Below are 26,555 nucleotides of genomic sequence, written 5' to 3'. Positions count from 1 at the left end.
TAGTGGACTTTACCTAACCTCCTAGTATAATACAACACCTGTAGCTGGACTTTACTTGAACTCCTAGTATAATACAACACCTGTAGGTGGACTTTACCTGACCTCCTAGTATAATACAACACCTGTCGCTGGACTTTACTTGACCTCCTAGTATAATACAACACCTGTAGCTGGGCTTTACCTCGCCTCCTAGTATAATAAAACACCTGTAGCTGGGCTTTACCTGACCTCCTAGTATAATACAACACCTGTAGCTGGACTTTACCTAACCTCCTAGTATAATACAACACCTGTAGTGGACTTTACCTGGCCTCCTAGGATAGTAAAGCATCTGTATTGGACTTACCCGACCTCCTAGTATAATACAACACCTGTAGTGGACTTTACCTAACCTCCTAGTATAATACAACACCTGTAGCTGGACTTTACTTGAACTCCTAGTATAATACAACACCTGTAGGTGGACTTTACCTAACCTCCTAGTATAATACAACACCTGTAGCTGGGCTTTACCTCGCCTCCTAGTATAATAAAACACCTGTAGCTGGGCTTTACCTGACCTCCTAGTATAATACAACACCTGTAGCTGGACTTTACCTAACCTCCTAGTATAATACAACACCTGTAACTGAACTTTACCTGGCCTCCTAGTTTAATACAACACCTGTAGCTGTACTTTACCTGACCTCCTAGTATAATACAACACCTGTAGCTGGATTTTACCTTACCTCCTAGTATAATACAACACCTAGCTGGACTTTACCTCACCTCCTAGTATAATACAACACCTGTAGCTGGACTTTACCTAACCTCCTAGTATAATACAACACCTGTAGCTGGGCTTTACCTCGCCTCCTAGTATAATACAACACCTGTAGTTGGACTTTACCTGACCTCCTCGTACAATACAACACCTGTAGCTGGACTTTACTTGACCTCCTAGTACAATACAACACCTGTAGCTGGACTTTACCTAACATCCTAGTATAATACAACACCTGTAGCTGGGCTTTACCTCGCCTCCTAGTATAATACAACACCTGTAGTTGGACTTTACCTGACCTCCTCGTACAATACAACACCTGTAGCTGGACTTTACTTGACCTCCTAGTATAATACAACATCTGTAGCTGGATTTTACCTGACCTCCTAGTATAATACAACACCTGTAACTGAACTTTACCTGGCCTCCTAGTTTAATACAACACCTGTAGCTGTACTTTACCTGACCTCCTAGTATAATACAACACCTGTAGCTGGATTTTACCTTACCTCCTAGTATAATACAACACCTAGCTGGACTTTACCTCACCTCCTAGTATAATACAACACCTGTAGCTGGACTTTACCTAACCTCCTAGTATAATACAACACCTGTAGCTGGGCTTTACCTCGCCTCCTAGTATAATACAACACCTGTAGTTGGACTTTACCTGACCTCCTCGTACAATACAACACCTGTAGCTGGACTTTACTTGACCTCCTAGTATAATACAACACCTTTAGTGGACTTTACCTGACCTCCTAGTATAATACAACACCTGTAGTGGACTTTATCTGACCTCCTAGTATAATACAACACCTGTAGCTGGACTTTACCTAACCTCCTAGTATAATACAACACCTGTAGCTGGACTTTACCTCACCTCCTAGTATAATACAACACCTGTAGCTGGACTTTACCCGACCTCCTAGTATAACACAACACCTGTGGCTGGACTTTACCTGACCTCCTCATACAATACAACACCTGTAGCTGGACTTTACTTGACCTCCTAGTATAATACAACACCTGTAGCTGGGCTTTACCTGACCTCCTAGTATAATACAACACCTGTAGCTGGACTTTACCTAACCTCCTAGTATAATACAACACCTGTAGTGGACTTTACCTAACCTCCTAGTATAATACAACACCTGTAGCTGGACTTTACCTCACCTCCTAGTATAATACAACACCTGTAGCTGGACTTTACTTGAACTCCTAGTATAATACAACACCTGTAGTGGACTTTACCTGGCCTCCTAGGATAGTAAAGCATCTGTATTGGACTTACCCGACCTCCTAGTATAATACAACACCTGTAGCTGGACTTTACCTCGCCTCCTAGTATAATACAACACCTGTAGCTGGACTTTACCTTACCTCCTAGTATAATACAACACCTGTAGCTGGACTTTACTTGACCTCCTAGTATAATAAGACACCTGTCGCTGGACTTTACCTGACCTCCTAGTATAATAAAGCACCCTTAGCTGGACTTTATCTGACCTCCTAGTATAATACAACTTCTAGCTGGACTTTACCTCACCTCCTAGTATAATACAACACCTGTAGCTGGACTTTACTTGACCTCCTAGTATAATAAGACACCTGTCGCTGGACTTTACCTGACCTCCTAGTATAATAAAGCACCCTTAGCTGGACTTTATCTGACCTCCTAGTATAATACAACTTCTAGCTGGACTTTACCTCACCTCCTAGTATAATACAACACCTGTAGCTGGAATTTACCTAACCTCCTAGTATAATACAACACCTGTAGCTGGGCTTTACCTCGCCTCCTAGTATAATACAACACCTGTAGTTGGACTTTACCTGACCTCCTCGTACAATACAACACCTGTAGCTGGACTTTACTTGACCTCCTAGTATAATACAACACCTTTAGTGGACTTTACCTGACCTCCTAGTATAATACAACACCTGTAGTGGACTTTATCTGACCTCCTAGTATAATACAACACCTGTAGCTGGACTTTACCTAACCTCCTAGTATAATACAACACCTGTAGCTGGACTTTACCTCACCTCCTAGTATAATACAACACCTGTAGCTGGACTTTACCCGACCTCCTAGTATAACACAACACCTGTGGCTGGACTTTACCTGACCTCCTCATACAATACAACACCTGTAGCTGGACTTTACTTGACCTCCTAGTATAATACAACACCTTTAGTGGACTTTACCTGACCTCCTAGTATAATACAACACCTGTAGCTGGGCTTTACCTCGCCTCCTAGTATAATAAAACACCTGTAGCTGGGCTTTACCTGACCTCCTAGTATAATACAACACCTGTAGCTGGACTTTACCTAACCTCCTAGTATAATACAACACCTGTAGTGGACTTTACCTAACCTCCTAGTATAATACAACACCTGTAGCTGGACTTTACTTGAACTCCTAGTATAATACAACACCTGTAGTGGACTTTACCTGGCCTCCTAGTATAGTAAAGCATCTGTATTGGACTTACCCAACCTCCTAGTATAATACAACACCTGTAGCTGGACTTTACCTAACCTCCTAGTATAATACAACACCTGTAGCTGGACTTTACCTCGCCTCCTAGTATAATACAACACCTGTAGCTGGACTTTACCTAACATCCTAGTATAATACAACACCTGTAGCTGGGCTTTACCTCACCTCCTAGTATAATACAACACCTGTAGCTGGACTTTACTTGAACTCCTAGTATAATACAACACCTGTAGTGGACTTTACCTGGCCTCCTAGGATAGTAAAGCATCTGTATTGGACTTACCCGACCTCCTAGTATAATACAACACCTGTAGCTGGACTTTACCTAACCTCCTAGTATAATACAACACCTGTAGCTGGACTTTACCTCGCCTCCTAGTATAATACAACACCTGTAGCTGGACTTTACCTTACCTCCTAGTATAATACAACACCTGTAGCTGGACTTTACTTGACCTCCTAGTATAATAAGACACCTGTCGCTGGACTTTACCTGACCTCCTAGTATAATAAAGCACCCGTAGCTGGACTTTATCTGACCTCCTAGTATAATACAACTTCTAGCTGGACTTTATCTCACCTCCTAGTATAATACAACACCTGTAGCTGGACTTTACCTAACCTCCTAGTATAATACAACACCTGTAGCTGGGCTTTACCTCGCCTCCTAGTATAATACAACACCTGTAGTTGGACTTTACCTGACCTCCTCGTACAATACAACACCTGTAGCTGGACTTTACTTGACCTCCTAGTATAATACAACACCTTTAGTGGACTTTACCTGACCTCCTAGTATATTACAACACCTGTAGTGGACTTTATCTGACCTCCTAGTATAATACAACACCTGTAGCTGGACTTTACCTAACCTCCTAGTATAATACAACACCTGTAGCTGGACTTTACCTCACCTCCTAGTATAATACAACACCTGTAGCTGGACTTTACCCGACCTCCTAGTATAACACAACACCTGTGGCTGGACTTTACCTGACCTCCTCATACAATACAACACCTGTAGCTGGACTTTACTTGACCTCCTAGTATAATACAACACCTTTAGTGGACTTTACCTGACCTCCTAGTATAATACAACACCTGTAGTGGACTTTATCTGACCTCCTAGTATAATACAACACCTGTAGCTGGACTTTACCTAACCTCCTAGTATAATACAACACCTGTAGCTGGACTTTACCTCACCTCCTAGTATAATACAACACCTGTAGCTGGACTTTACCCGACCTCCTAGTATAACACAACACCTGTGGCTGGACTTTACCTGACCTCCTCATACAATACAACACCTGTAGCTGGACTTTACTTGACCTCCTAGTATAATACAACACCTTTAGTGGACTTTACCTGACCTCCTAGTATAATACAACACCTGTAGCTGGGCTTTACCTCGCCTCCTAGTATAATAAAACACCTGTAGCTGGGCTTTACCTGACCTCCTAGTATAATACAACACCTGTAGCTGGACTTTACCTAACCTCCTAGTATAATACAACACCTGTAGTGGACTTTACCTAACCTCCTAGTATAATACAACACCTGTAGCTGGACTTTACTTGAACTCCTAGTATAATACAACACCTGTAGTGGACTTTACCTGGCCTCCTAGTATAGTAAAGCATCTGTATTGGACTTACCCAACCTCCTAGTATAATACAACACCTGTAGCTGGACTTTACCTAACCTCCTAGTATAATACAACACCTGTAGCTGGACTTTACCTCGCCTCCTAGTATAATACAACACCTGTAGCTGGACTTTACCTAACATCCTAGTATAATACAACACCTGTAGCTGGGCTTTACCTCACCTCCTAGTATAATACAACACCTGTAGCTGGACTTTACTTGAACTCCTAGTATAATACAACACCTGTAGTGGACTTTACCTGGCCTCCTAGGATAGTAAAGCATCTGTATTGGACTTACCCGACCTCCTAGTATAATACAACACCTGTAGCTGGACTTTACCTAACCTCCTAGTATAATACAACACCTGTAGCTGGACTTTACCTCGCCTCCTAGTATAATACAACACCTGTAGCTGGACTTTACCTTACCTCCTAGTATAATACAACACCTGTAGCTGGACTTTACTTGACCTCCTAGTATAATAAGACACCTGTCGCTGGACTTTACCTGACCTCCTAGTATAATAAAGCACCCGTAGCTGGACTTTATCTGACCTCCTAGTATAATACAACTTCTAGCTGGACTTTACCTCACCTCCTAGTATAATACAACACCTGTAGCTGGACTTTACCTAACCTCCTAGTATAATACAACACCTGTAGCTGGGCTTTACCTCGCCTCCTAGTATAATACAACACCTGTAGTTGGACTTTACCTGACCTCCTCGTACAATACAACACCTGTAGCTGGACTTTACTTGACCTCCTAGTATAATACAACACCTTTAGTGGACTTTACCTGACCTCCTAGTATATTACAACACCTGTAGTGGACTTTATCTGACCTCCTAGTATAATACAACACCTGTAGCTGGACTTTACCTAACCTCCTAGTATAATACAACACCTGTAGCTGGACTTTACCTCACCTCCTAGTATAATACAACACCTGTAGCTGGACTTTACCCGACCTCCTAGTATAACACAACACCTGTGGCTGGACTTTACCTGACCTCCTCATACAATACAACACCTGTAGCTGGACTTTACTTGACCTCCTAGTATAATACAACACCTTTAGTGGACTTTACCTGACCTCCTAGTATAATACAACACCTGTAGCTGGGCTTTACCTCGCCTCCTAGTATAATAAAACACCTGTAGCTGGGCTTTACCTGACCTCCTAGTATAATACAACACCTGTAGCTGGACTTTACCTAACCTCCTAGTATAATACAACACCTGTAGTGGACTTTACCTAACCTCCTAGTATAATACAACACCTGTAGCTGGACTTTACTTGAACTCCTAGTATAATACAACACCTGTAGTGGACTTTACCTGGCCTCCTAGTATAGTAAAGCATCTGTATTGGACTTACCCAACCTCCTAGTATAATACAACACCTGTAGCTGGACTTTACCTAACCTCCTAGTATAATACAACACCTGTAGCTGGACTTTACCTCGCCTCCTAGTATAATACAACACCTGTAGCTGGACTTTACCTTACCTCCTAGTATTATACAACACCTGTAGCTGGACTTTACTTGACCTCCTAGTATAATACAACACCTTTAGTGGACTTTACCTGACCTCCTAGTATAATACAACACCTGTAGTGGACTTTATCTGACCTCCTAGTATAATACAACACCTGTAGCTGGACTTTACCTAACCTCCTAGTATAATACAACACCTGTAGCTGGACTTTACCTCACCTCCTAGTATAATACAACACCTGTAGCTGGACTTTACCCAACCTCCTAGTATAACACAACACCTGTGGCTGGACTTTACCTGACCTCCTCATACAATACAACACCTGTAGCTGGACTTTACTTGACCTCCTAGTATAATACAACACCTTTAGTGGACTTTACCTGACCTCCTAGTATAATACAACACCTGTAGTGGACTTGATCTGACCTCCTAGTATAATACGACACCTGTAGCTGGACTTTACCTAACCTCCTAGTATAATACAACACCTGTAGCTGGGCTTTACCTCGCCTCCTAGTATAATAAAACACCTGTAGCTGGGCTTTACCTGACCTCCTAGTATAATACAACACCTGTAGCTGGACTTTACCTAACCTCCTATTATAATACAACACCTGTAGTGGACTTTACCTAACCTCCTAGTATAATACAACACCTGTAGCTGGACTTTACTTGAACTCCTAGTATTATACAACACCTGTAGTGGACTTTACCTGGCCTCCTAGTATAGTAAAGCATCTGTATTGGACTTACCTGACCTCCTAGTATAATACAACACCTGTAGCTGGACTTTACCTAACCTCCTAGTATAATACAACACCTGTAGCTGGACTTTACCTCGCCTCCTAGTATAATACAACACCTGTAGCTGGACTTTACCTTACCTCCTAGTATAATACAACACCTGTAGCTGGACTTTACTTGACCTCCTAGTATAATACAACACCTGTCGCTGGACTTTACCTGACCTCCTAGTATAATAAAGCACCCGTAGCTGGACTTTATCTGACCTCCTAGTATAATACAACACCTAGCTGGACTTTACCTCACCTCCTAGTATAATACAACACCTGTAGCTGGACTTTACCTAACATCCTAGTATAATACAACACCTGTAGCTGGGCTTTACCTTGCCTCCTAGTATAATACAACACCTGTAGTTGGACTTTACCTGACCTCCTCGTACAATACAACACCTGTAGCTGGACTTTACTTGACCTCCCAGTATAATACAACACCTGTAGCTGGACTTTACCTAACCTCCTAGTATAATACAACACCTGTAGCTGGATTTTACCTCACCTCCTAGTATAATACAACACCTGTAGCTGGACTTTACCCGACTTCCTAGTATAACACAACACCTGTGGCTGGACTTTACCTGACCTCCTCGTACAATACAACACCTAGCTGGACTTTACCTCACCTCCTAGTATAATACAACACCTGTAGCTGGACTTTACCTAACATCCTAGTATAATACAACACCTGTAGCTGGGCTTTACCTTGCCTCCTAGTATAATACAACACCTTTAGTGGACTTTACCTGACCTCCTAGTATAATACAACACCTGTAGCTGGACTTTACCTCACCTCCTAGTATAATACAACACCTGTAGCTGGACTTTACCCGACTTCCTAGTATAACACAACACCTGTGGCTGGACTTTACCTGACCTCCTCATACAATACAACATCTGTAGCTGGACTTTACTTGACCTCCTAGTATAATACAACACCTTTAGTGGACTTTAACTGACCTCCTAGTATAATACAACACCTGTAGTGGACTTTATCTGACCTCCTAGTATAATACAACACCTGTAGCTGGACTTTACCTGACCTCCTTGTAAAGTGCAACACCTGTAGCTGGACTTTATCTGACCTCCTAGTATAATACAACACCTGTAGCTGGACTTTACCTGACCTCCTAGTATAATACAACACATGTAGCTGGACTTTACTTGACCTCCTAGTATAATACAACACCTGTAGTGGACTTTACCTGACCTCCTAGTATAATACAACACCTATAGCTGGACTTTCCTTGACCTCCCATTATAATACAACACCTGTAGCTGGGCTTTACCTCGCCTCCTAGTATAATACAACACCTGTCGCTGGACTTTACCTGACCTCCTAGTATAATACAACACCTGTAGCTGGACTTTACTTGACCTCCTAGTATAATACAACACCTGTAGCTGGGCTTTACCTCGCCTCCTAGTATAATACAACACCTGTAGTTGGACTTTACCTGACCTCCTCGTACAATACAACACCTGTAGCTGGACTTTACTTGACCTCCTAGTATAATACAACACCTTTAGTGGACTTTACCTGACCTCCTAGTATATTACAACACCTGTAGTGGACTTTATCTGACCTCCTAGTATAATACAACACCTGTAGCTGGACTTTACCTAACCTCCTAGTATAATACAACACCTGTAGCTGGACTTTACCTCACCTCCTAGTATAATACAACACCTGTAGCTGGACTTTACCCGACCTCCTAGTATAACACAACACCTGTGGCTGGACTTTACCTGACCTCCTCATACAATACAACACCTGTAGCTGGACTTTACTTGACCTCCTAGTATAATACAACACCTTTAGTGGACTTTACCTGACCTCCTAGTATAATACAACACCTGTAGCTGGGCTTTACCTCGCCTCCTAGTATAATAAAACACCTGTAGCTGGGCTTTACCTGACCTCCTAGTATAATACAACACCTGTAGCTGGACTTTACCTAACCTCCTAGTATAATACAACACCTGTAGTGGACTTTACCTAACCTCCTAGTATAATACAACACCTGTAGCTGGACTTTACTTGAACTCCTAGTATAATACAACACCTGTAGTGGACTTTACCTGGCCTCCTAGTATAGTAAAGCATCTGTATTGGACTTACCCAACCTCCTAGTATAATACAACACCTGTAGCTGGACTTTACCTAACCTCCTAGTATAATACAACACCTGTAGCTGGACTTTACCTCGCCTCCTAGTATAATACAACACCTGTAGCTGGACTTTACCTTACCTCCTAGTATAATACAACACCTGTAGCTGGACTTTACTTGACCTCCTAGTATAATACAACACCTTTAGTGGACTTTACCTGACCTCCTAGTATAATACAACACCTGTAGTGGACTTTATCTGACCTCCTAGTATAATACAACACCTGTAGCTGGACTTTACCTAACCTCCTAGTATAATACAACACCTGTAGCTGGACTTTACCTCACCTCCTAGTATAATACAACACCTGTAGCTGGACTTTACCCAACCTCCTAGTATAACACAACACCTGTGGCTGGACTTTACCTGACCTCCTCATACAATACAACACCTGTAGCTGGACTTTACTTGACCTCCTAGTATAATACAACACCTTTAGTGGACTTTACCTGACCTCCTAGTATAATACAACACCTGTAGTGGACTTGATCTGACCTCCTAGTATAATACGACACCTGTAGCTGGACTTTACCTAACCTCCTAGTATAATACAACACCTGTAGCTGGGCTTTACCTCGCCTCCTAGTATAATAAAACACCTGTAGCTGGGCTTTACCTGACCTCCTAGTATAATACAACACCTGTAGCTGGACTTTACCTAACCTCCTATTATAATACAACACCTGTAGTGGACTTTACCTAACCTCCTAGTATAATACAACACCTGTAGCTGGACTTTACTTGAACTCCTAGTGTTATACAACACCTGTAGTGGACTTTACCTGGCCTCCTAGTATAGTAAAGCATCTGTATTGGACTTACCTGACCTCCTAGTATAATACAACACCTGTAGCTGGACTTTACCTAACCTCCTAGTATAATACAACACCTGTAGCTGGACTTTACCTCGCCTCCTAGTATAATACAACACCTGTAGCTGGACTTTACCTTACCTCCTAGTATAATACAACACCTGTAGCTGGACTTTACTTGACCTCCTAGTATAATACAACACCTGTCGCTGGACTTTACCTGACCTCCTAGTATAATAAAGCACCCGTAGCTGGACTTTATCTGACCTCCTAGTATAATACAACACCTAGCTGGACTTTACCTCACCTCCTAGTATAATACAACACCTGTAGCTGGACTTTACCTAACATCCTAGTATAATACAACACCTGTAGCTGGGCTTTACCTTGCCTCCTAGTATAATACAACACCTGTAGTTGGACTTTACCTGACCTCCTCGTACAATACAACACCTGTAGCTGGACTTTACTTGACCTCCCAGTATAATACAACACCTGTAGCTGGACTTTACCTAACCTCCTAGTATAATACAACACCTGTAGCTGGATTTTACCTCACCTCCTAGTATAATACAACACCTGTAGCTGGACTTTACCCGACTTCCTAGTATAACACAACACCTGTGGCTGGACTTTACCTGACCTCCTCGTACAATACAACACCTAGCTGGACTTTACCTCACCTCCTAGTATAATACAACACCTGTAGCTGGACTTTACCTAACATCCTAGTATAATACAACACCTGTAGCTGGGCTTTACCTTGCCTCCTAGTATAATACAACACCTTTAGTGGACTTTACCTGACCTCCTAGTATAATACAACACCTGTAGCTGGACTTTACCTCACCTCCTAGTATAATACAACACCTGTAGCTGGACTTTACCCGACTTCCTAGTATAACACAACACCTGTGGCTGGACTTTACCTGACCTCCTCATACAATACAACATCTGTAGCTGGACTTTACTTGACCTCCTAGTATAATACAACACCTTTAGTGGACTTTAACTGACCTCCTAGTATAATACAACACCTGTAGTGGACTTTATCTGACCTCCTAGTATAATACAACACCTGTAGCTGGACTTTACCTGACCTCCTTGTAAAGTGCAACACCTGTAGCTGGACTTTATCTGACCTCCTAGTATAATACAACACCTGTAGCTGGACTTTACCTGACCTCCTAGTATAATACAACACATGTAGCTGGACTTTACTTGACCTCCTAGTATAATACAACACCTGTAGTGGACTTTACCTGACCTCCTAGTATAATACAACACCTATAGCTGGACTTTCCTTGACCTCCCATTATAATACAACACCTGTAGCTGGGCTTTACCTCGCCTCCTAGTATAATACAACACCTGTCGCTGGACTTTACCTGACCTCCTAGTATAATACAACACCTGTAGCTGGACTTTACTTGACCTCCTAGTATAATACAACACCTGTAGCTGGACTTTACCTCGCCTCCTAGTATAATACAACACCTGTAGCTGGACTTTACCTGACCTCCTAGTATAATACAACACTTGTAGCTGGACTTTACTTGACCTACTAGTATAATACAACACCTGTAGCTGGGCTTTACCCCGCCTCCTAGTATAATACAACACCTGTAGCTGGACTTTACCTGACCTCCTTGTAAAGTGCAACGCCTGTAGGTGGACTTTATCTGACCTCCTAGTTTAATACAACACCTGTAGCTGGACTTTACTTGACCTCCTAGTATAATACAACACCTATAGCTGGACTTTACCTTACCTCCTAGTATAATACAACACCTGTAGCTGGACTTTACCTGGCCTCCTAGTATAATACAACACCTGTAGCTGGACTTTACTTGAACTCCTAGTACAATACAACACCTGTAGTGGACTTTACCTGGCCTCCTAGTATAATAAAGCATCTGTATTGGACTTTTCCGACCTCCTAGTATAATACAGCACCCGTAGCTGGACTTTATCTGACCTCATGGTATAATACAACACCTGTAGCTGGACTTTACCTCGCCTCCAAGTATAATACAAGACCTGTAGCAGGACTTTACCTGACCTCCTAGTATAATACAACACATGGAGCTGGACTTTACTTGACCTCCTAGTATAATACAACACCTGTTGTGGACTTTACCTGACCTCCTAGTATAATACAACACCTGTAGCTGGGCTTTACCTCGCCTCCTAGTATAATACAACACCTGTAGCTGGACTTTACCTGACCTCCTCGTACCATACAACACCTGTCGCTGGACTTTACCTGACCTCCTAGTATAATACAACACCTGTAGCTGGACTTTACCTGACCTCCTCGTACCATACAACACCTGTCGCTGGACTTTACCTGACCTCCTAGTATAATACAACACCTGTAGCTGGAATTTACCTGGCCTCTAGTATAATACAACACCTATAGCTGGACTTTAGCTGACCTCCTAGTATAATACAACACCTGTAGCGGGACTTTACCTGACCTCCTAGTATAATACAACACATGTATCTGGACTTTACTTGACCTCCTAGTATAATACAACACCTGTAGTGGACATTACCTGACCTCCTAGTATAATACAACACCTGTAGCTGGACTTTCCTTGACCTCCTAGTATAATACAACACCTGTAGCTGGGCTTTACCTCGCCTCCTAGTATAATACAACACCTGTAGCTGAACTTTACCTGACCTCCTTGTAAAGTGCAACACCTGTAGGTGGACTTTATCTGACCTCCTAGTATAATACAACACCTGTAGCTGGACTTTACCTGATCTCCCCGTACAATACAACACCTGTCGGTGGACGTTACCTGGCCTCCTAGTATAATACAACACCTGTAGCTGGACTTTCCTTGACCTCCTAGTATAATACAACACCTGTAGCTGGACTTTACCTGACCTCCTCGCACCATACAACACCTGTCGCTGGACTTTACCTGACCTCCTAGTATAATACAACACCTGTAGCGGGACTTTACCTGACCTCCTAGTATAATACAACACGTGTAGCTGGACTTTACTTGACCTCCTAGTATAATACAACACCTGTAGTGGACATTACCTGACCTCCTAGTATAATACAACACCTGTAGCTGGACTTTCCTTGACCTCCTAGTATAATACAACACCTGTTGCTGGGCTTTACCTCGCCTCCAATTATAATACAACACCTGTAGCTGGACTTTACCTGACCTCCTAGTATAATACAACACATGTAGCTGGACTTTACTTGACCTCCTAGTATAATACAACACCTGTCGCTGGACTTTATCTATCCTCCTAGTATAATACAACACCTGTCGCTGGACTTTACCTAACCTCCTAGTATAATACAACACCTGTAGCTGGACTTTACCTCGCCTCCTAGTATAATACAACACCTGTAGCTGGACTTTACCTGACCTCCTAGTATAATACAACACCCGTATTTGGACTTTATCTGACCTCCTAGTATAATTCAACTCTCGTAGCTGTACTTTACCTGACCTCCTAGTTTAATACAGCACCTGTCGCTGGACTTTACCTGGCCTCCTAGTATAATACAACACCTGTAGCTGGACTTTACCTCTCCTCCAATTATAATACAACACCTGTAGCTGGACTTTACCTCGCCTCCTAGTATAATACAACACCTGTAGCTGGACTTTACCTCGCCTCCTAGTATAATACAACACCTGTAGCTGGACTTTACTTGACCTCCTAGTATAGTACAACACCTGTAGTAGACTTTACCTGGCCTCCTAGTATAATAAAACACCTGTAGTGGACTTTACCTGACCTCCTAGTATAATACAACACCCGTAGCTGGACTTTATCTGACCTCCTAGTATAATTCAACTCTCGTAGCTGTACTTTACCTGACCTCCTAGTATAATACAACACCCGTATTTGGACTTTATCTGACCTCCTAGTATAATTCAACTCTCGTAGCTGTACTTTACCTGACCTCCTAGTTTAATACAGCACCTGTCGCTGGACTTTACCTGGCCTCCTAGTATAATACAACACCTGTAGCTGGACTTTACCTCTCCTCCAATTATAATACAACACCTGTAGCTGGACTTTACCTCGCCTCCTAGTATAATACAACACCTGTAGCTGGACTTTACCTGACCTCCTAGTATAATACAACACCTGTAGTGGACTTTACCTGACCTCCTAGTATAATACAACACCTGTAGCTGGACTTTACTTGACCTCCTAGTATAATACAAAACCTGTAGTGGACTTTACCTGACCTCCTAGTATAATACAACACCTGTAGTGGACTTTACCTGACCTCCTAGTATAATACAGCACTTGTAGCTGGACTTTATCTGACCTCCTAGTATATTACAACACCTGTAGCTGGACTTTACTTGACCTCCTAGTATAGTACATCACCCTTTAGCTGGACTTTACCTGGCCTCCTAGTATAATACAGCACCTGTAGTGGACTTTACCTGGCCTCCTAGTATAATACAACACCTGTAGCGGGACTTTACCTGATCTCCTAGTATAATACAACACCTGTAGCTGGACTTTACTTGACCTCCTAGTATAATACAACACCTGTAGTGGACTTTACCTGACCTCCTAGTATAGTACAACACCCGTAGCTGGACTTTACCTGGCCTCCTAGTATAATACAACACCTGTAGCTGGACTTTACTTGACCTCCTAGTATAATACAACACCTGTAGTGGACTTTACCTGACCTCCTAGTATAATACAACACCTGTAGTGGACTTTACCTGACCTCCTAGTATAATACAGCACTCGTAGCTGGACTTTATCTGACCTCCTAGTATATTACAACACCTGTAGCTGGACTTTACCTAACCTCCTAATATAATACAACACCTGTCGCTGGACTTTATCTATCCTCCTAGTATAATACAACACCTGTCGCTGGACTTTACCTAACCTCCTAGTATAATACAACACCTGTAGCTGGACTTTACCTCGCCTCCTAGTATAATACAACACCTGTAGCTGGACTTTACCTGACCTCCTAGTATAATACAACACCTGTAGCTGGACTTTACTTGACCTCCTAGTATAATACAACACCTGTAGTAGACTTTACCTGGCCTCCTAGTATAATAAAACACCTGTAGTGGACTTTACCTGACCTCCTAGTATAATTCAACACCCGTAGCTGGACTTTATCTGACCTCCTAGTATAATTCAACTCTCGTAGCTGTACTTTACCTGACCTCCTAGTATAATACAACACCCGTATTTGGACTTTATCTGACCTCCTAGTATAATTCAACTCTCGTAGCTGTACTTTACCTGACCTCCTAGTTTAATACAGCACCTGTCGCTGGACTTTACCTGGCCTCCTAGTATAATACAACACCTGTAGCTGGACTTTACCTCGCCTCCTAGTATAATACAACACCTGTAGCTGGACTTTACCTGACCTCCTAGTATAATACAACACCTGTAGTGGACTTTACCTGACCTCCTAGTATAGTACAACACCTATAGTGGACTTTACCTGACCTTCTAGTATAATGCAACACCTGTAGCTGGACTTTACCTGACCTTTTAGTATAATACAACACCTGTAGCTTTTAGATACCCCAATTAAACCTGTTCACACAGACACAGTGCACCCTATCCCAAGACACACACACAGTCTCAGCCTGTTATGACACTCTACCCTGCCCTGGCCCAGCCCATGTGAGTCAATAAGAGTGTGAGCTCATTCTGCGTTGTCAGCGAACTGCTCTGTTTAGTCAAACACACAACTGACACCCAAATACATTTAGCAACTTTAATTCAAGGTGGACTGGGATGAACATGACGTTTGCTCATAAAGTGATTGTTTATTTAGCTTGTTTAGTTTGTTGAACACACGCAAACACACGCACACACACACTCAATTTAACCTCATGTGATATTAGCCACGGTAAATACTGAAAGTCACCCTTTCTCCACCTCTAATGCTCTAGCTAACCTGACGTTCTCCTTTCCACCCCCGATCCTTCTGTTTCACCCATTTCCAAAGTTTGTCAAAAATAAATCCTGTCTGTTATTTATCATCTGATCCTCCTTTTATAGGCCGTTCTAGAAGAGGCATTTTCACACCGGATCATCTCATCCACATGACTCAACCTCCATAACAGAGTTTTGATTTATTTATGCTGAATTTGCTTCTACCTGACCTTTTTTCACACTGCAATCTTTACCGGGTGGCAAATCTCACTGTGGGGTAAAAATAGGACAGTATAAAAATATATATAATAGACCTATAGAAACTGCAGCAGTGGGGGATAAAATGTGCTAGATTTTTATGTAGCTTTAATTGACCTTTTAACACACACACTGGAGCATGAGTGGCCACGAGACACAGAGGATCTCCGTGTTGGCAGAGAGCTGATGGGTTGAGGGGACTGAATGGCAATGAAATGGACTCTGTAATAACCATGCGTGTTTAGTGGGCTAGATGACACCCAAGGGACTGGGTAGTTGACACACACCATGGCACGCACACGCTCTCGTTTCGATTTGACTCAAGAGATTTTGCGTTTATGGGTTATATAATAACCCTTGTCTATAATAAGGGTTTGCATGAGAGGTGGACAGACTATTGGTGTGAGTGTATGTGTGTTTACTAGCTACTGTATGCGCCTCAGTGAATATGGCTGGTAGACCTCATGTATTTGCAGAACAGGAACAGGGGGGAGTGGAGGGCAACCTTTCCTCTTCATGGGGCGGCAGGGTAGCCTAGTGGTTAGTGTTGGACTACTAAATGAAAGGTTGCAAGTTCAAATCCCCGAGCTGACAAGGTACAAATCTGTTGTTCTGCACCTGAACAAGGCAGTTAACCCACTGTTCCTAGGCCGTCATTGAAAATAAGAATTTGTTCTTAACTGACTTGCCTAGTTAAATAAAGGTAAAATTAAAATGTTTTCTTCTTGATATGATAATTGTTCAAATAACAGTGATTCTCCCCTTCATTGTTTTTTGTCATCAAGCCTCTTGCATCACGCCAAGCAACGTGTGTGTGTGCGTTTGTGCGTGTGTGTGTTTCTATTTTACAGTTACCTTTATTTCTTTTTGTTTCTCAGATAACGTTTACCTAAGAAAAGGTAAGCAGCCCTATCAGTCTTCCTGACGATCTCGCCTGCCTGCCTGCTAGTTCTTCTCAGCAAGGAAAAGTCTAAATGGGATCCTTGGGGCATCCAACTCTGACGTCACCCCATTGAAGTTGACGTTTAAAACAGTTGCTAGGGTTAGCTAGGGTTTTGGTTATGGTTAGGTTCAGGGTAGGTTAGGGGTTGGGTTTAGAGTTGGGACGTCCCAAGGATTCTGCATATCCCTAACCTTCTCAGCGTTGCATGTGTGCTTCCTTTTCCTCCTCCTTGTCAGCTTACAGGAAGTTGCCTCAGAGTTTGTTTGATTGTTATTCCCCCCACCCCCTGTCTTTCTGCATGCCCCCCTGTATTTCCCCATTTCTGCACCTCTCCCCCACCTATTATTTTGGACGGATAGATGATAGAAGTGTGCTGGCCTCACTTCTATCTGTATTAGGGGGGTTCTTGAATTACAGTGGCATTTGAGCATGGCATTTTGGTAACATCAAATATACCTGTTATGTCCATTAGGAAATGGGTCGCCAATACTTTTAAAATACTTTACCATGATATGATTCATCATTTTACTCATGTTATTTCCTTTCATATACATTCACTAACATCAAGTGACACTGTATTTAGACACACCAAATTATTATTTTTGTAAAACATTTATTTCACCTTTATTTAACCAGGTAGGCAAGTTGAGAACAAGTTCTCATTTACAATTGCGACCTGGCCAAGATAAAGCAAAGCAGTTCAACACATACAACAACACAGAGTTACACATGGAGTAAAACAAACATACAGTCAATAATACAGTAGAAAAATAAGTCTATATACGATGTGAGCAAATGAGGTGAGAAGGGAGGTAAAGGCAAAAAAAGGCCATGGTGGCGAAGTAAATACAATATAGCAAGTAAAACACTGGAATGGTAGATTTGCAGTGGAAGAATGTGCAAAGTAGAAATAAAAATAATGGGGTGCAAAGGAGCAAAATAAATCAATAAATACAGTAGGGGAAAAGGTAGTTGTTTGGGGTCAATTATAGATGGGCTATGTACAGGTGCATTAATCTGTGAGCTGCTCTGACAGCTGGTGCTTAAAGCTAGTGAAGGAGATGAGTGTTTCCAGTTTCAGAGATTTTCGTAGTTCGTTGCAGTCATTGGCAGCAGAGAACTGGAAGGAGAGGCGGCCAAAGGAAGAATTGGTTTTGGGGGTGACCAGAGAGATATACCTGCTGGAGCGTGTGCTACAGGTGGGTGCTGTTATGGTGACCAGCGAGCTGAGATAAGGGGGGACTTTACATATCAGGGTCTTGTAGATGACCTGGAGCCAGTGGGTTTGGCGACGAGTATGAAGCGAGGGCCAGCCAACGAGAGTGTACAGGTCGCAGTGGTGGGTAGTATATGGGGCTTTGGTGAAAAAAAGGATGGCACTGTGATAGACTGCATCCAATTTATTGAGTAGGGTATTGGAGGCTATTTTGTAAATTACATCACCGAAGTCGAGGATCGGTCATTTTTACAAGGGTATGTTTGGCAGCATGATTGAAGGATGCTTTCTTGCGAAATAGGAAGATTTAACTTTGGATTGGAGATGTTTGATGTGAGTCTGGAAAGAGAGTTTACAGTCTTAACCGGACACCTAGGTATTTGTAGTTGTCCACATATTCTAAGTCAGAACCGTCCAGAGTAGTGATGCTAGACGGGCAGGCAGGTGCAGGCAGCGATCTGTTGAAGAGCATGCATTTAGTTTTACTTGTATTTAAGAGCAGTTGGAGGCCACGGAAGGAGAGTTGTATGGCATATTAATGGAATCCTCAAATGTATGACATTCTAACAGGGGTGATATGCTAATACTTAAAATATATAGACCCGTCCCCGATAACAGGTTGCCACTGGAGAGAATGCTCAAGGTCCTTGTAATCAATGATTTTCAAGGTGGTAACACCAATGACATTAAACTGTTGGACATACATTATACTAGTTTTAAAAAATAAGGTATTTTAATGGCCTTCTTTGTATTTGTTGATCTACACAAAATATTTAATACATTTGTTCATTGTTCATGCTTATCTATCTATCTCTAAATCTCCAAACCATGGCAATACACCTCTGCACATCACCAGTGGGACAAGCCAATTTGCTAGCTCCCTATCTACAATGCATACAAATAGATGTGTTTCAGTATAAAGGACGTATGTACACACATTCTGTGGTAGTCAGTCTCGCTGTTGTTTATAGGCTCTGTTTTGGGGAGTGGGGCAGAGTTCAGAATATAACTTTGGAACGTGTGTATGTGTGTCAGTGGTGTAAAGTACTTAAGTAAAAATACTTTAAAGTACTACTTACTACTTTTTTAGTATCTGTACTTTACTTTATTTATATTTTGGACAACTTTTCCATTACTACATTTCTAAAGAAAATGATGTACTTTTTACTCAATACATTTTCCCTGACACCCAAAATGACTTTTGAATGCTTATCAGGACATGAAAATTGGTCTAATTCAAGAGCACATCCTTGGTCATCCCTACTGCCTCTTATCTGGCGGACTCCCTATACATGCTTCGTTTGTAAATGATGTCTGAGTGTCATCTGTAAAAGAAAAAAGAAAATGGTGCCGTCTGGTTTGCTTAATACAAGGAATTTGAAATCATTTATACTTTTACTTAGTATATATTTTGCAATTACATTTACTTTTGATACATAAGTATAATTAAAACCAAATACTTAGACTTTTACTCAAGTAGGATTTTACTGGATGACTTTCCCTTTTACTTGAGGCATTTTCTATTAAAGTATCTTTTCTTTTCCTTGTGCTGCTTACGCCAAATCCTGACTCTGCCATCAGCATGACGCAACAGGGACCGGGATTCCATGCCCTCTGGAGTTGCTTCTTCTTGGTTTTAGCTGATAGGAGTGGTACCCATTGTGGTTTGCTGCAAAAGCCCATCCGTGACAAGGGTCGACGAGTTGTGCATTCCATTCTGCACACCACTGTTGTGCTACGCCATTATTTGCCTGTTTGTGGCCCACCTGTTAGCTTGCACCATTCTTGCTGTTCTCCATCGACCTCTTTCATCAGCGAGCTGATGCCCACAGGACTGCCCCTGGCTGGATGTTTTTGGTTTGTCGCACCATTCTCCTTAGACAAAGCCGTGCGTGAAAAGCCCAGGAGGCCGGCTGTTTCTGAGAACCTAGAACCAGTGCTTCTGGCACAGATGATCATACCACGCTCAGTCGCTTAGGTCACTAGTTATTCCCATTCTAACGTAAATGGATGCCTGTCTGCCTGCTTTATATAGCAAGCCGCATCCACGTGACTCACTGTCTGTAGGAGCGAACCATTTTTGTGAATGGAGTGGCCACTGAGTGTGTTTTCTTAATAAATAGCAGTTAAATAAAACATGTTTGTCATGTTAAATCAATTTTAAATGGTGCCGAACTCAAGCAACCGCATTTACCACCACAATTCAAGAATGACCCATTATTGTTTTTACCCTAGCACCGGTATTCTCAAGATCAGGATGTGCCTATCACCTTCCATTTCCACTAGTGTGTATTACCAGAATTAAACTCTCTGACAGTCTTCCACTAGACAGCAGGTGTCTCAGCCTAGGATCTTAGCTTGTCTAGATACGGCTGACACTCTGCCTGCTCGGCACATTCTACAACACATTCTCAGAATTCACCAGGATTTTAAGCAAAGGTAACATTAGCAATGAGTTTCCTTCAGACTAACTGGCGTTTTGCAAAGAGCAAGATTCACAAACTATTACGACAATAGAGAAAACGACATGGGGATTCATATTTAGAAGCTATGTGGAAAGCGGCATCGTTGTTGTTTTGGAACAATCTGTTGAGTGACATGCTGAGGGAAACAGTCACAGCGTGGAGAAACTGTCCGTGTGCTGCCTCCCTGTTGAGTGACGGGGTGGGGCTTCAGCCTGTCTTGTTTCATATCAAATCGAATTTGATTTGTCACATGCCCCGAATACAACAGGTGTTACCGTGAAATACTTACTTACAAGCCCTTAACCAACAATGCAGTTTGAATACAAATAAGGGTTAAGTAAAACATAGATAAGTAAAAAATAAAAGTAACAAATAGTTAAAGAGCAGCAGTAAAAAAATAACAATAGTGAGGCTACATACAGGGGGTACCGGTACAGAGTCAATGTGCACATTAGTCGAGCTAATTGAAGTAATATGTACATGTAGGTAGAATTAAAGTAACTATGCATAGATTATAAACAGAGAGTAGTGGTTCCAACAAAATATTGTTACGCTTGACATTTTTTCAAAATTCGCACAAAAGTTTGTGTGTGTCAGGAGCTTTGAAGGAATCACAAGTTTAGTCATGTGATAACAGCGCTGCTCTCAGAACCCCACCGAGGTAATTTGCATAATGCATTCACCACACTCACTCCTTCCTGCCAGGACCTGCTAGAGAGGAGGCACTGAGATGGGGCTCAGGCCTACTTCACAGCTCTCTCTCTCTCTGTGTGTGTGTGTGTGTGTGTTTGTGTGTGTGTGTGAACACTCTTGACCTGCCTCTGTCCTTAATAGTGCAGGAATTAATCCTTAGTTGGCAGGAAGGACTACACACACATCAACCTGGTTAAAGACAAGCCAACTAACTAACACTAGGCAGTCAGAAAGAGCAGGCCAGGACTGATTTGATACCCAAATGACCCATCCTCCCCATCTCCACCACCTGATTTGCAACCGCTTTGTATTTACTTGGTGTGTAGTGTAGTGTAGTGTAGTGTGGATGGGTGTAGTCCCATCTCCAATCTCATTTGCTTGTGTTCCTTTTCATAATGATTATGTGACTAGTGCTGGATGTATTTAGTGTGGGCCAGTCTTGTTCTCTACCTAGCCCAGGTGAAATTAAGTTTAGCCATGCATGTCATTATTGCTGCCATTTACAAACGCCCCACCCCACCTACACACACACTCTTAACCCCTCACGTCCTGGGGAAGTAAATTCACCGCACTTACTGTAAACACATCTGAGTTCATTCATATTCCATGGCTGTCTCTTATTCACTCCTGACTTCTCATCAACATGGCTTTACGTTAACTAGCTAGGGCGTCTCCCTCGTTGTAGAACGCCTACACGTGATTTAGCCTGTCACAACAGAGAGGTCTGTTGTGATCTGTCTATCCTGTTGGCTGTCATTCAGTGACTATTGAGCTACAGTTCTGACTATAAATAACATTCACCTGTATCTCTGCTGTTGATTTTTGTCTTTCTACTTTGAGTGTTTTGATCATTTTTCTAAAAGGTAGTTTGTTGTCGCCAACCCACCTGGTTAAACAATGGGGTATTTACTAGCAGTAGATTACTAGATTGTTACTGGTATATATTAAATCCTGATCTAGGGTCTGTGGTTATACTATTAATTTAGTCTTACAAGACCCCCAGAAGACTTGGTAGATAGGTATTGTATCTGTGTGGTTTACTATGCCACTGTAATAATACTCACTAGATATTATTCACTGTGTGAGACTGAGAATAAATCGTCTAATTTGGTCCCATTAGCCCTGATTAGAATCTGCTGTACTGCTGTGATCACAGATGAAAACATCCCTCCCTGCCATGATACAGGCCAGACTTGTTATTTTAGTAATCGCTTTGATTATCTTAAATACGCTTTTGAATTAGCCTTCACTGTCTGTTTACACAATGGCTTGTTGTTGGATATGCAAATCAGATATTTTTTTGGTATGTTGGATATTTGTTTGGATGTCTCCCAGTGTAGGAGAGGAGAGGAGAGGAGAGGAGAGGAGAGGAGAGGAGAGGAGAGGAGAGGAGAGGAGAGGAGAGGAGAGGAGAGGAGAGGAGAGGAGAGGAGAGGAGAGGAGGAGAGGAGAGGGAATGAAAGATTGAAGAGAACCCCCTCTCCCCTTTTCTAAGTAAATTATGCAGTTATTGTTTTGTGGAAGTCAGAATTTGCCTCCGTGTCTATCGCCTGGAGGATGGGCAAGACAAAGGAAAAAATATATAATTTACATGCAAACTAGTACTGTAACTACATTCTGGACCGGAGGGGGCCGAGGAGGTAGAAAAGAGAGGGAGAGAGAGGGGGGGATGGGCAGAAGTTCAGATGCCGAAGCAGCAGCCTGCATTCTGCACTGTGGCCTATTCTAAATGGCTTGATGACTAATCTAGCAGGATCTGTAAAAATAGTTGATCTATTTCTACACACCGGAGATCAACAGGAGCAGTGTGAGTGTGTGTGTGTGTGTGTGTGGAAAAAACACTATTATTAACCAGGGGTGGTGTGGAGAGATGCACTGGGGCAGAGGGACATTATTTGCACCATGTATGGAAAAAGGATCGGTCATGTCCCGAGACAGTGATTTGTTTGTAGGAAAATGAATTGACTGTTTCTCTAAATCTGGCTTCAGAAGAATATGCCAATGAGAGAATATAAAATGAGGGAAAAATACCTCTGTTCTCTCCCATAGGAATGAATGATTCTATTTGTTTTCTAAGTGTGGCGTGGCTTAATAACATGTAGCGATGTAATACTCCATGATCTGGGCTACTGGCCACTAGTCGTTCTACTGTGACTCATGTCACCTTTCCCCGATTAGTCAGATATTCTCAGAATCTTTGCGTCCAATTGGTGACTGTAAACCTAGAGCATTAGATGTCTCTGGAGAGGGGTGGATAACTCATCACTTAAAAATAGATTACTCTAGTTTTGTGTGTGTGTGTGTGTGTGTGTGTGTGTGTGTGTGTGTGTGTGTGTGTGTGTGTGTGTGTGTGTGTGTGTGTGTGTGTGTGTGTGTGTGTGTGTGTGTGTGTGTGTGACTTACTAGAACCACAGAGTTTCTAAACCACAGAGCTTCTAAACATCACAAGACTTCCGGAAACAATTGCGAAACCAACCAAGCAGACCAGGCCGGTTTTTGGGGTTTGAAAAGTCAATGGGAGAATTGAAAAATTGTGTGTCAAACACCTGCGTAATGACTTGGATTGTCAATTAATTTTGGCCCGCTTCCATACCAACTGTATACTTGCACTACAAGTCAATATGGCCCTTGCGCTGTTTGAGTTTGACACCCCCGCCTTAGTTGTTCATTTACTTGAAATCTAAAGGCACAACCTCGATTCGAGCCAATTTCTTAAGTAGTTGAACATATTATCGTGTGAAAGTGACAAACTGAAACATTGAACATTTGTGTCAATAACAACTTTATATCAAAGGAGTGCCTTTTGATTTGATGGCCTGCACATGCTCAGTTCGATGCCAGACGACTGTTAAACCTGATGGAGTGTTTCTATGCGTGATCTTAGCTAGCCAGTGTCACCATGACATCGACAACAAGTGTGTTCGGGGATTTCTATCGGCGAAGCAGTTTCTGCCTGTCTTTGGGAAGTCACTAGTCAGCGTGGAGTCAAAGTAAAATCAAGACCCACAATGCACCATGAATTAAATATCACTACTGTTGCACTGTGGGAAACAGAAAGTGGAGTAAACAAACATGTCCTATGCAAATGAGCAGAAACTAACCGTTTAAATGGCTCTGGAAAGGGTGATATGTGTGTGTGTGTGTGTTCATTCATGCCTGCCTTTTTCTACCATGCTCCCATTGTATCTCTCTAAACACCTGCGTATGTGGACTGCTCTATACTGTAGTGCTCTGTATCTAACTGTTTTCCACTATTGTTCACTGCTTAGCCTGGTGCAAATATATGTAAATGCATTGTCATGTATGGTTTCGCTTGCACAGTACAGTATTTTTGACCGTCTATCTCTCCCTCTGCTCTGTCTCGTAGCCATCAAGGAGAAGTACAGTGACTGGACAGATTTTCTCATCCAGGACTTGACTGGCTCACGGACCGCACCAGCAAACCTACTGGAAGGGGTGAGTACTGTCTCGGTGGGAGTGTGACGGAGAACGAGACGGAGAGAGATAATGAGACTGTGTATGCGTAGGTGACACCCGTGTATTAACCATCAACACATTTAGAGCTTTAGCTAATCTGTTGAGCTCTGTATGTCAAGCTGAAGTTTCACCCCAGATAATACCAGTTCCCTCTCAAAGACCAAATCACACATGCAGTGCCGTCAAAGAATTAACACCTCTTGACTTATTCCGTTTTGTGTTGCCTTACAGCCTGAATTCAAAAATGGATTACATTTATATTTGTTCTCAACCATCTACACACGATACCCCCACAATGACTAATGGAAAATAGGATTTCAGAAATGTTAGCAAATGTATTGAAAATGAAATACAGAAATATCTCATTCACATAAGTATTCACACGAGTCAATACATGTTAGAATCACCTTTGGCAGTCTTTCTGGGTAAGTCTCTAAGAGTTTTGCACACCTGGATTTGACAAATTTTGCACATTATTCTTTTCAAAATTCTTCAAGCTCTGTCAGGTTGGTTGTTGATCGTTGCTAGACAGCCACTTTCAAGTCTTGCCATAGATTTTCAAGCAGATTTAAGGCAAAACTGTAACTAGGCAACTCAGGAACATTCAATGCCGTCTTGGTAAGAAACTCCTGCGTATATTTGACCTTGTGTTTTAAGTTTTTGTCCTGCTGAAAGGTGAGTGTCTCCAGTGTCTGTGGAAAGCAGACTGAACCAGGTTTTCCTCTAGTATTTGGCCTGTGCTTAGCTCTGTTCCATTTATTTTTATCCTAAAAAGATGGGGGATTTTTAAAATCAAACCAAACTTTATTTGCCACATGCGTCGAATACAACAAGTGTAGACTTTACCATGAAGTGCTTAGTTACAAGCCCTTAACCAACAGTGCATTTCAAGAAGAGTTAAGAAAATATTTACCAAGTAGACTAAAATAAAAAGTAACACAATAAGAATAACAATAACGAGGCTATATACAGGGGGCACCGGTACCGAGTCAGTGTGCAGAGGTACTATTAAATAGGTCCTGGATGGCAGGAAGTTTGGCCCCGGTGATGTACTGGGCCGTTCGCACTACCCTCTGTAATGACTTACGGTCAGATCCCGAGCAGGCGGTGATGCAACCGGTCAGGATGCTCTCGATGGTGCAGCTGTAGAACCTTTTGAGGATCTGGGAACCATGCCAAATCTTTTCAGTCTCCTGAAGGGGAAAAGGTTTTGTCGTGCTCTCTTCACGACTGTCTTGGTATGTTTGGACCATGATAGTTCGTTGGTGATGTGGACACCAAGGAACTTGAAACTCTCAACCTGCTCCACTACAGCCTTGTCGATGTTAATGGGGGCCTGTTCGGCCCGCCTTTTCCTGTAGTCCACG

General features: G+C 42.3%; 1 protein-coding gene across 5 annotated transcripts in view; it reads left to right on the top strand.

The window, feature by feature from the left end:
- Positions 1-26,555, top strand: part of LOC110490351 (scm-like with four MBT domains protein 2) — a 105,761-nt gene that overhangs the window by 53,696 nt on the left and 25,510 nt on the right. For 3 of the 5 annotated variants that reach the window (XM_036944689.1, XM_036944686.1, XM_036944688.1), the window contains exons 5-6: positions 17,273-17,293; positions 25,079-25,167. In XM_036944689.1, coding sequence (XP_036800584.1) covers positions 17,273-17,293; positions 25,079-25,167 — 110 coding nt within the window. The remainder of the gene's footprint in view (positions 1-17,272; positions 17,294-25,078; positions 25,168-26,555) is intronic. The other 2 variants (XM_036944690.1, XM_036944687.1) reach the window with 1 other exon arrangement.

This window comes from Oncorhynchus mykiss, chromosome 15 (assembly GCF_013265735.2).
Source record: "Oncorhynchus mykiss isolate Arlee chromosome 15, USDA_OmykA_1.1, whole genome shotgun sequence".
Lineage (NCBI taxonomy): Eukaryota > Metazoa > Chordata > Actinopteri > Salmoniformes > Salmonidae > Oncorhynchus > Oncorhynchus mykiss.
This window is presented reverse-complemented; position numbering and strand designations above follow the sequence as displayed.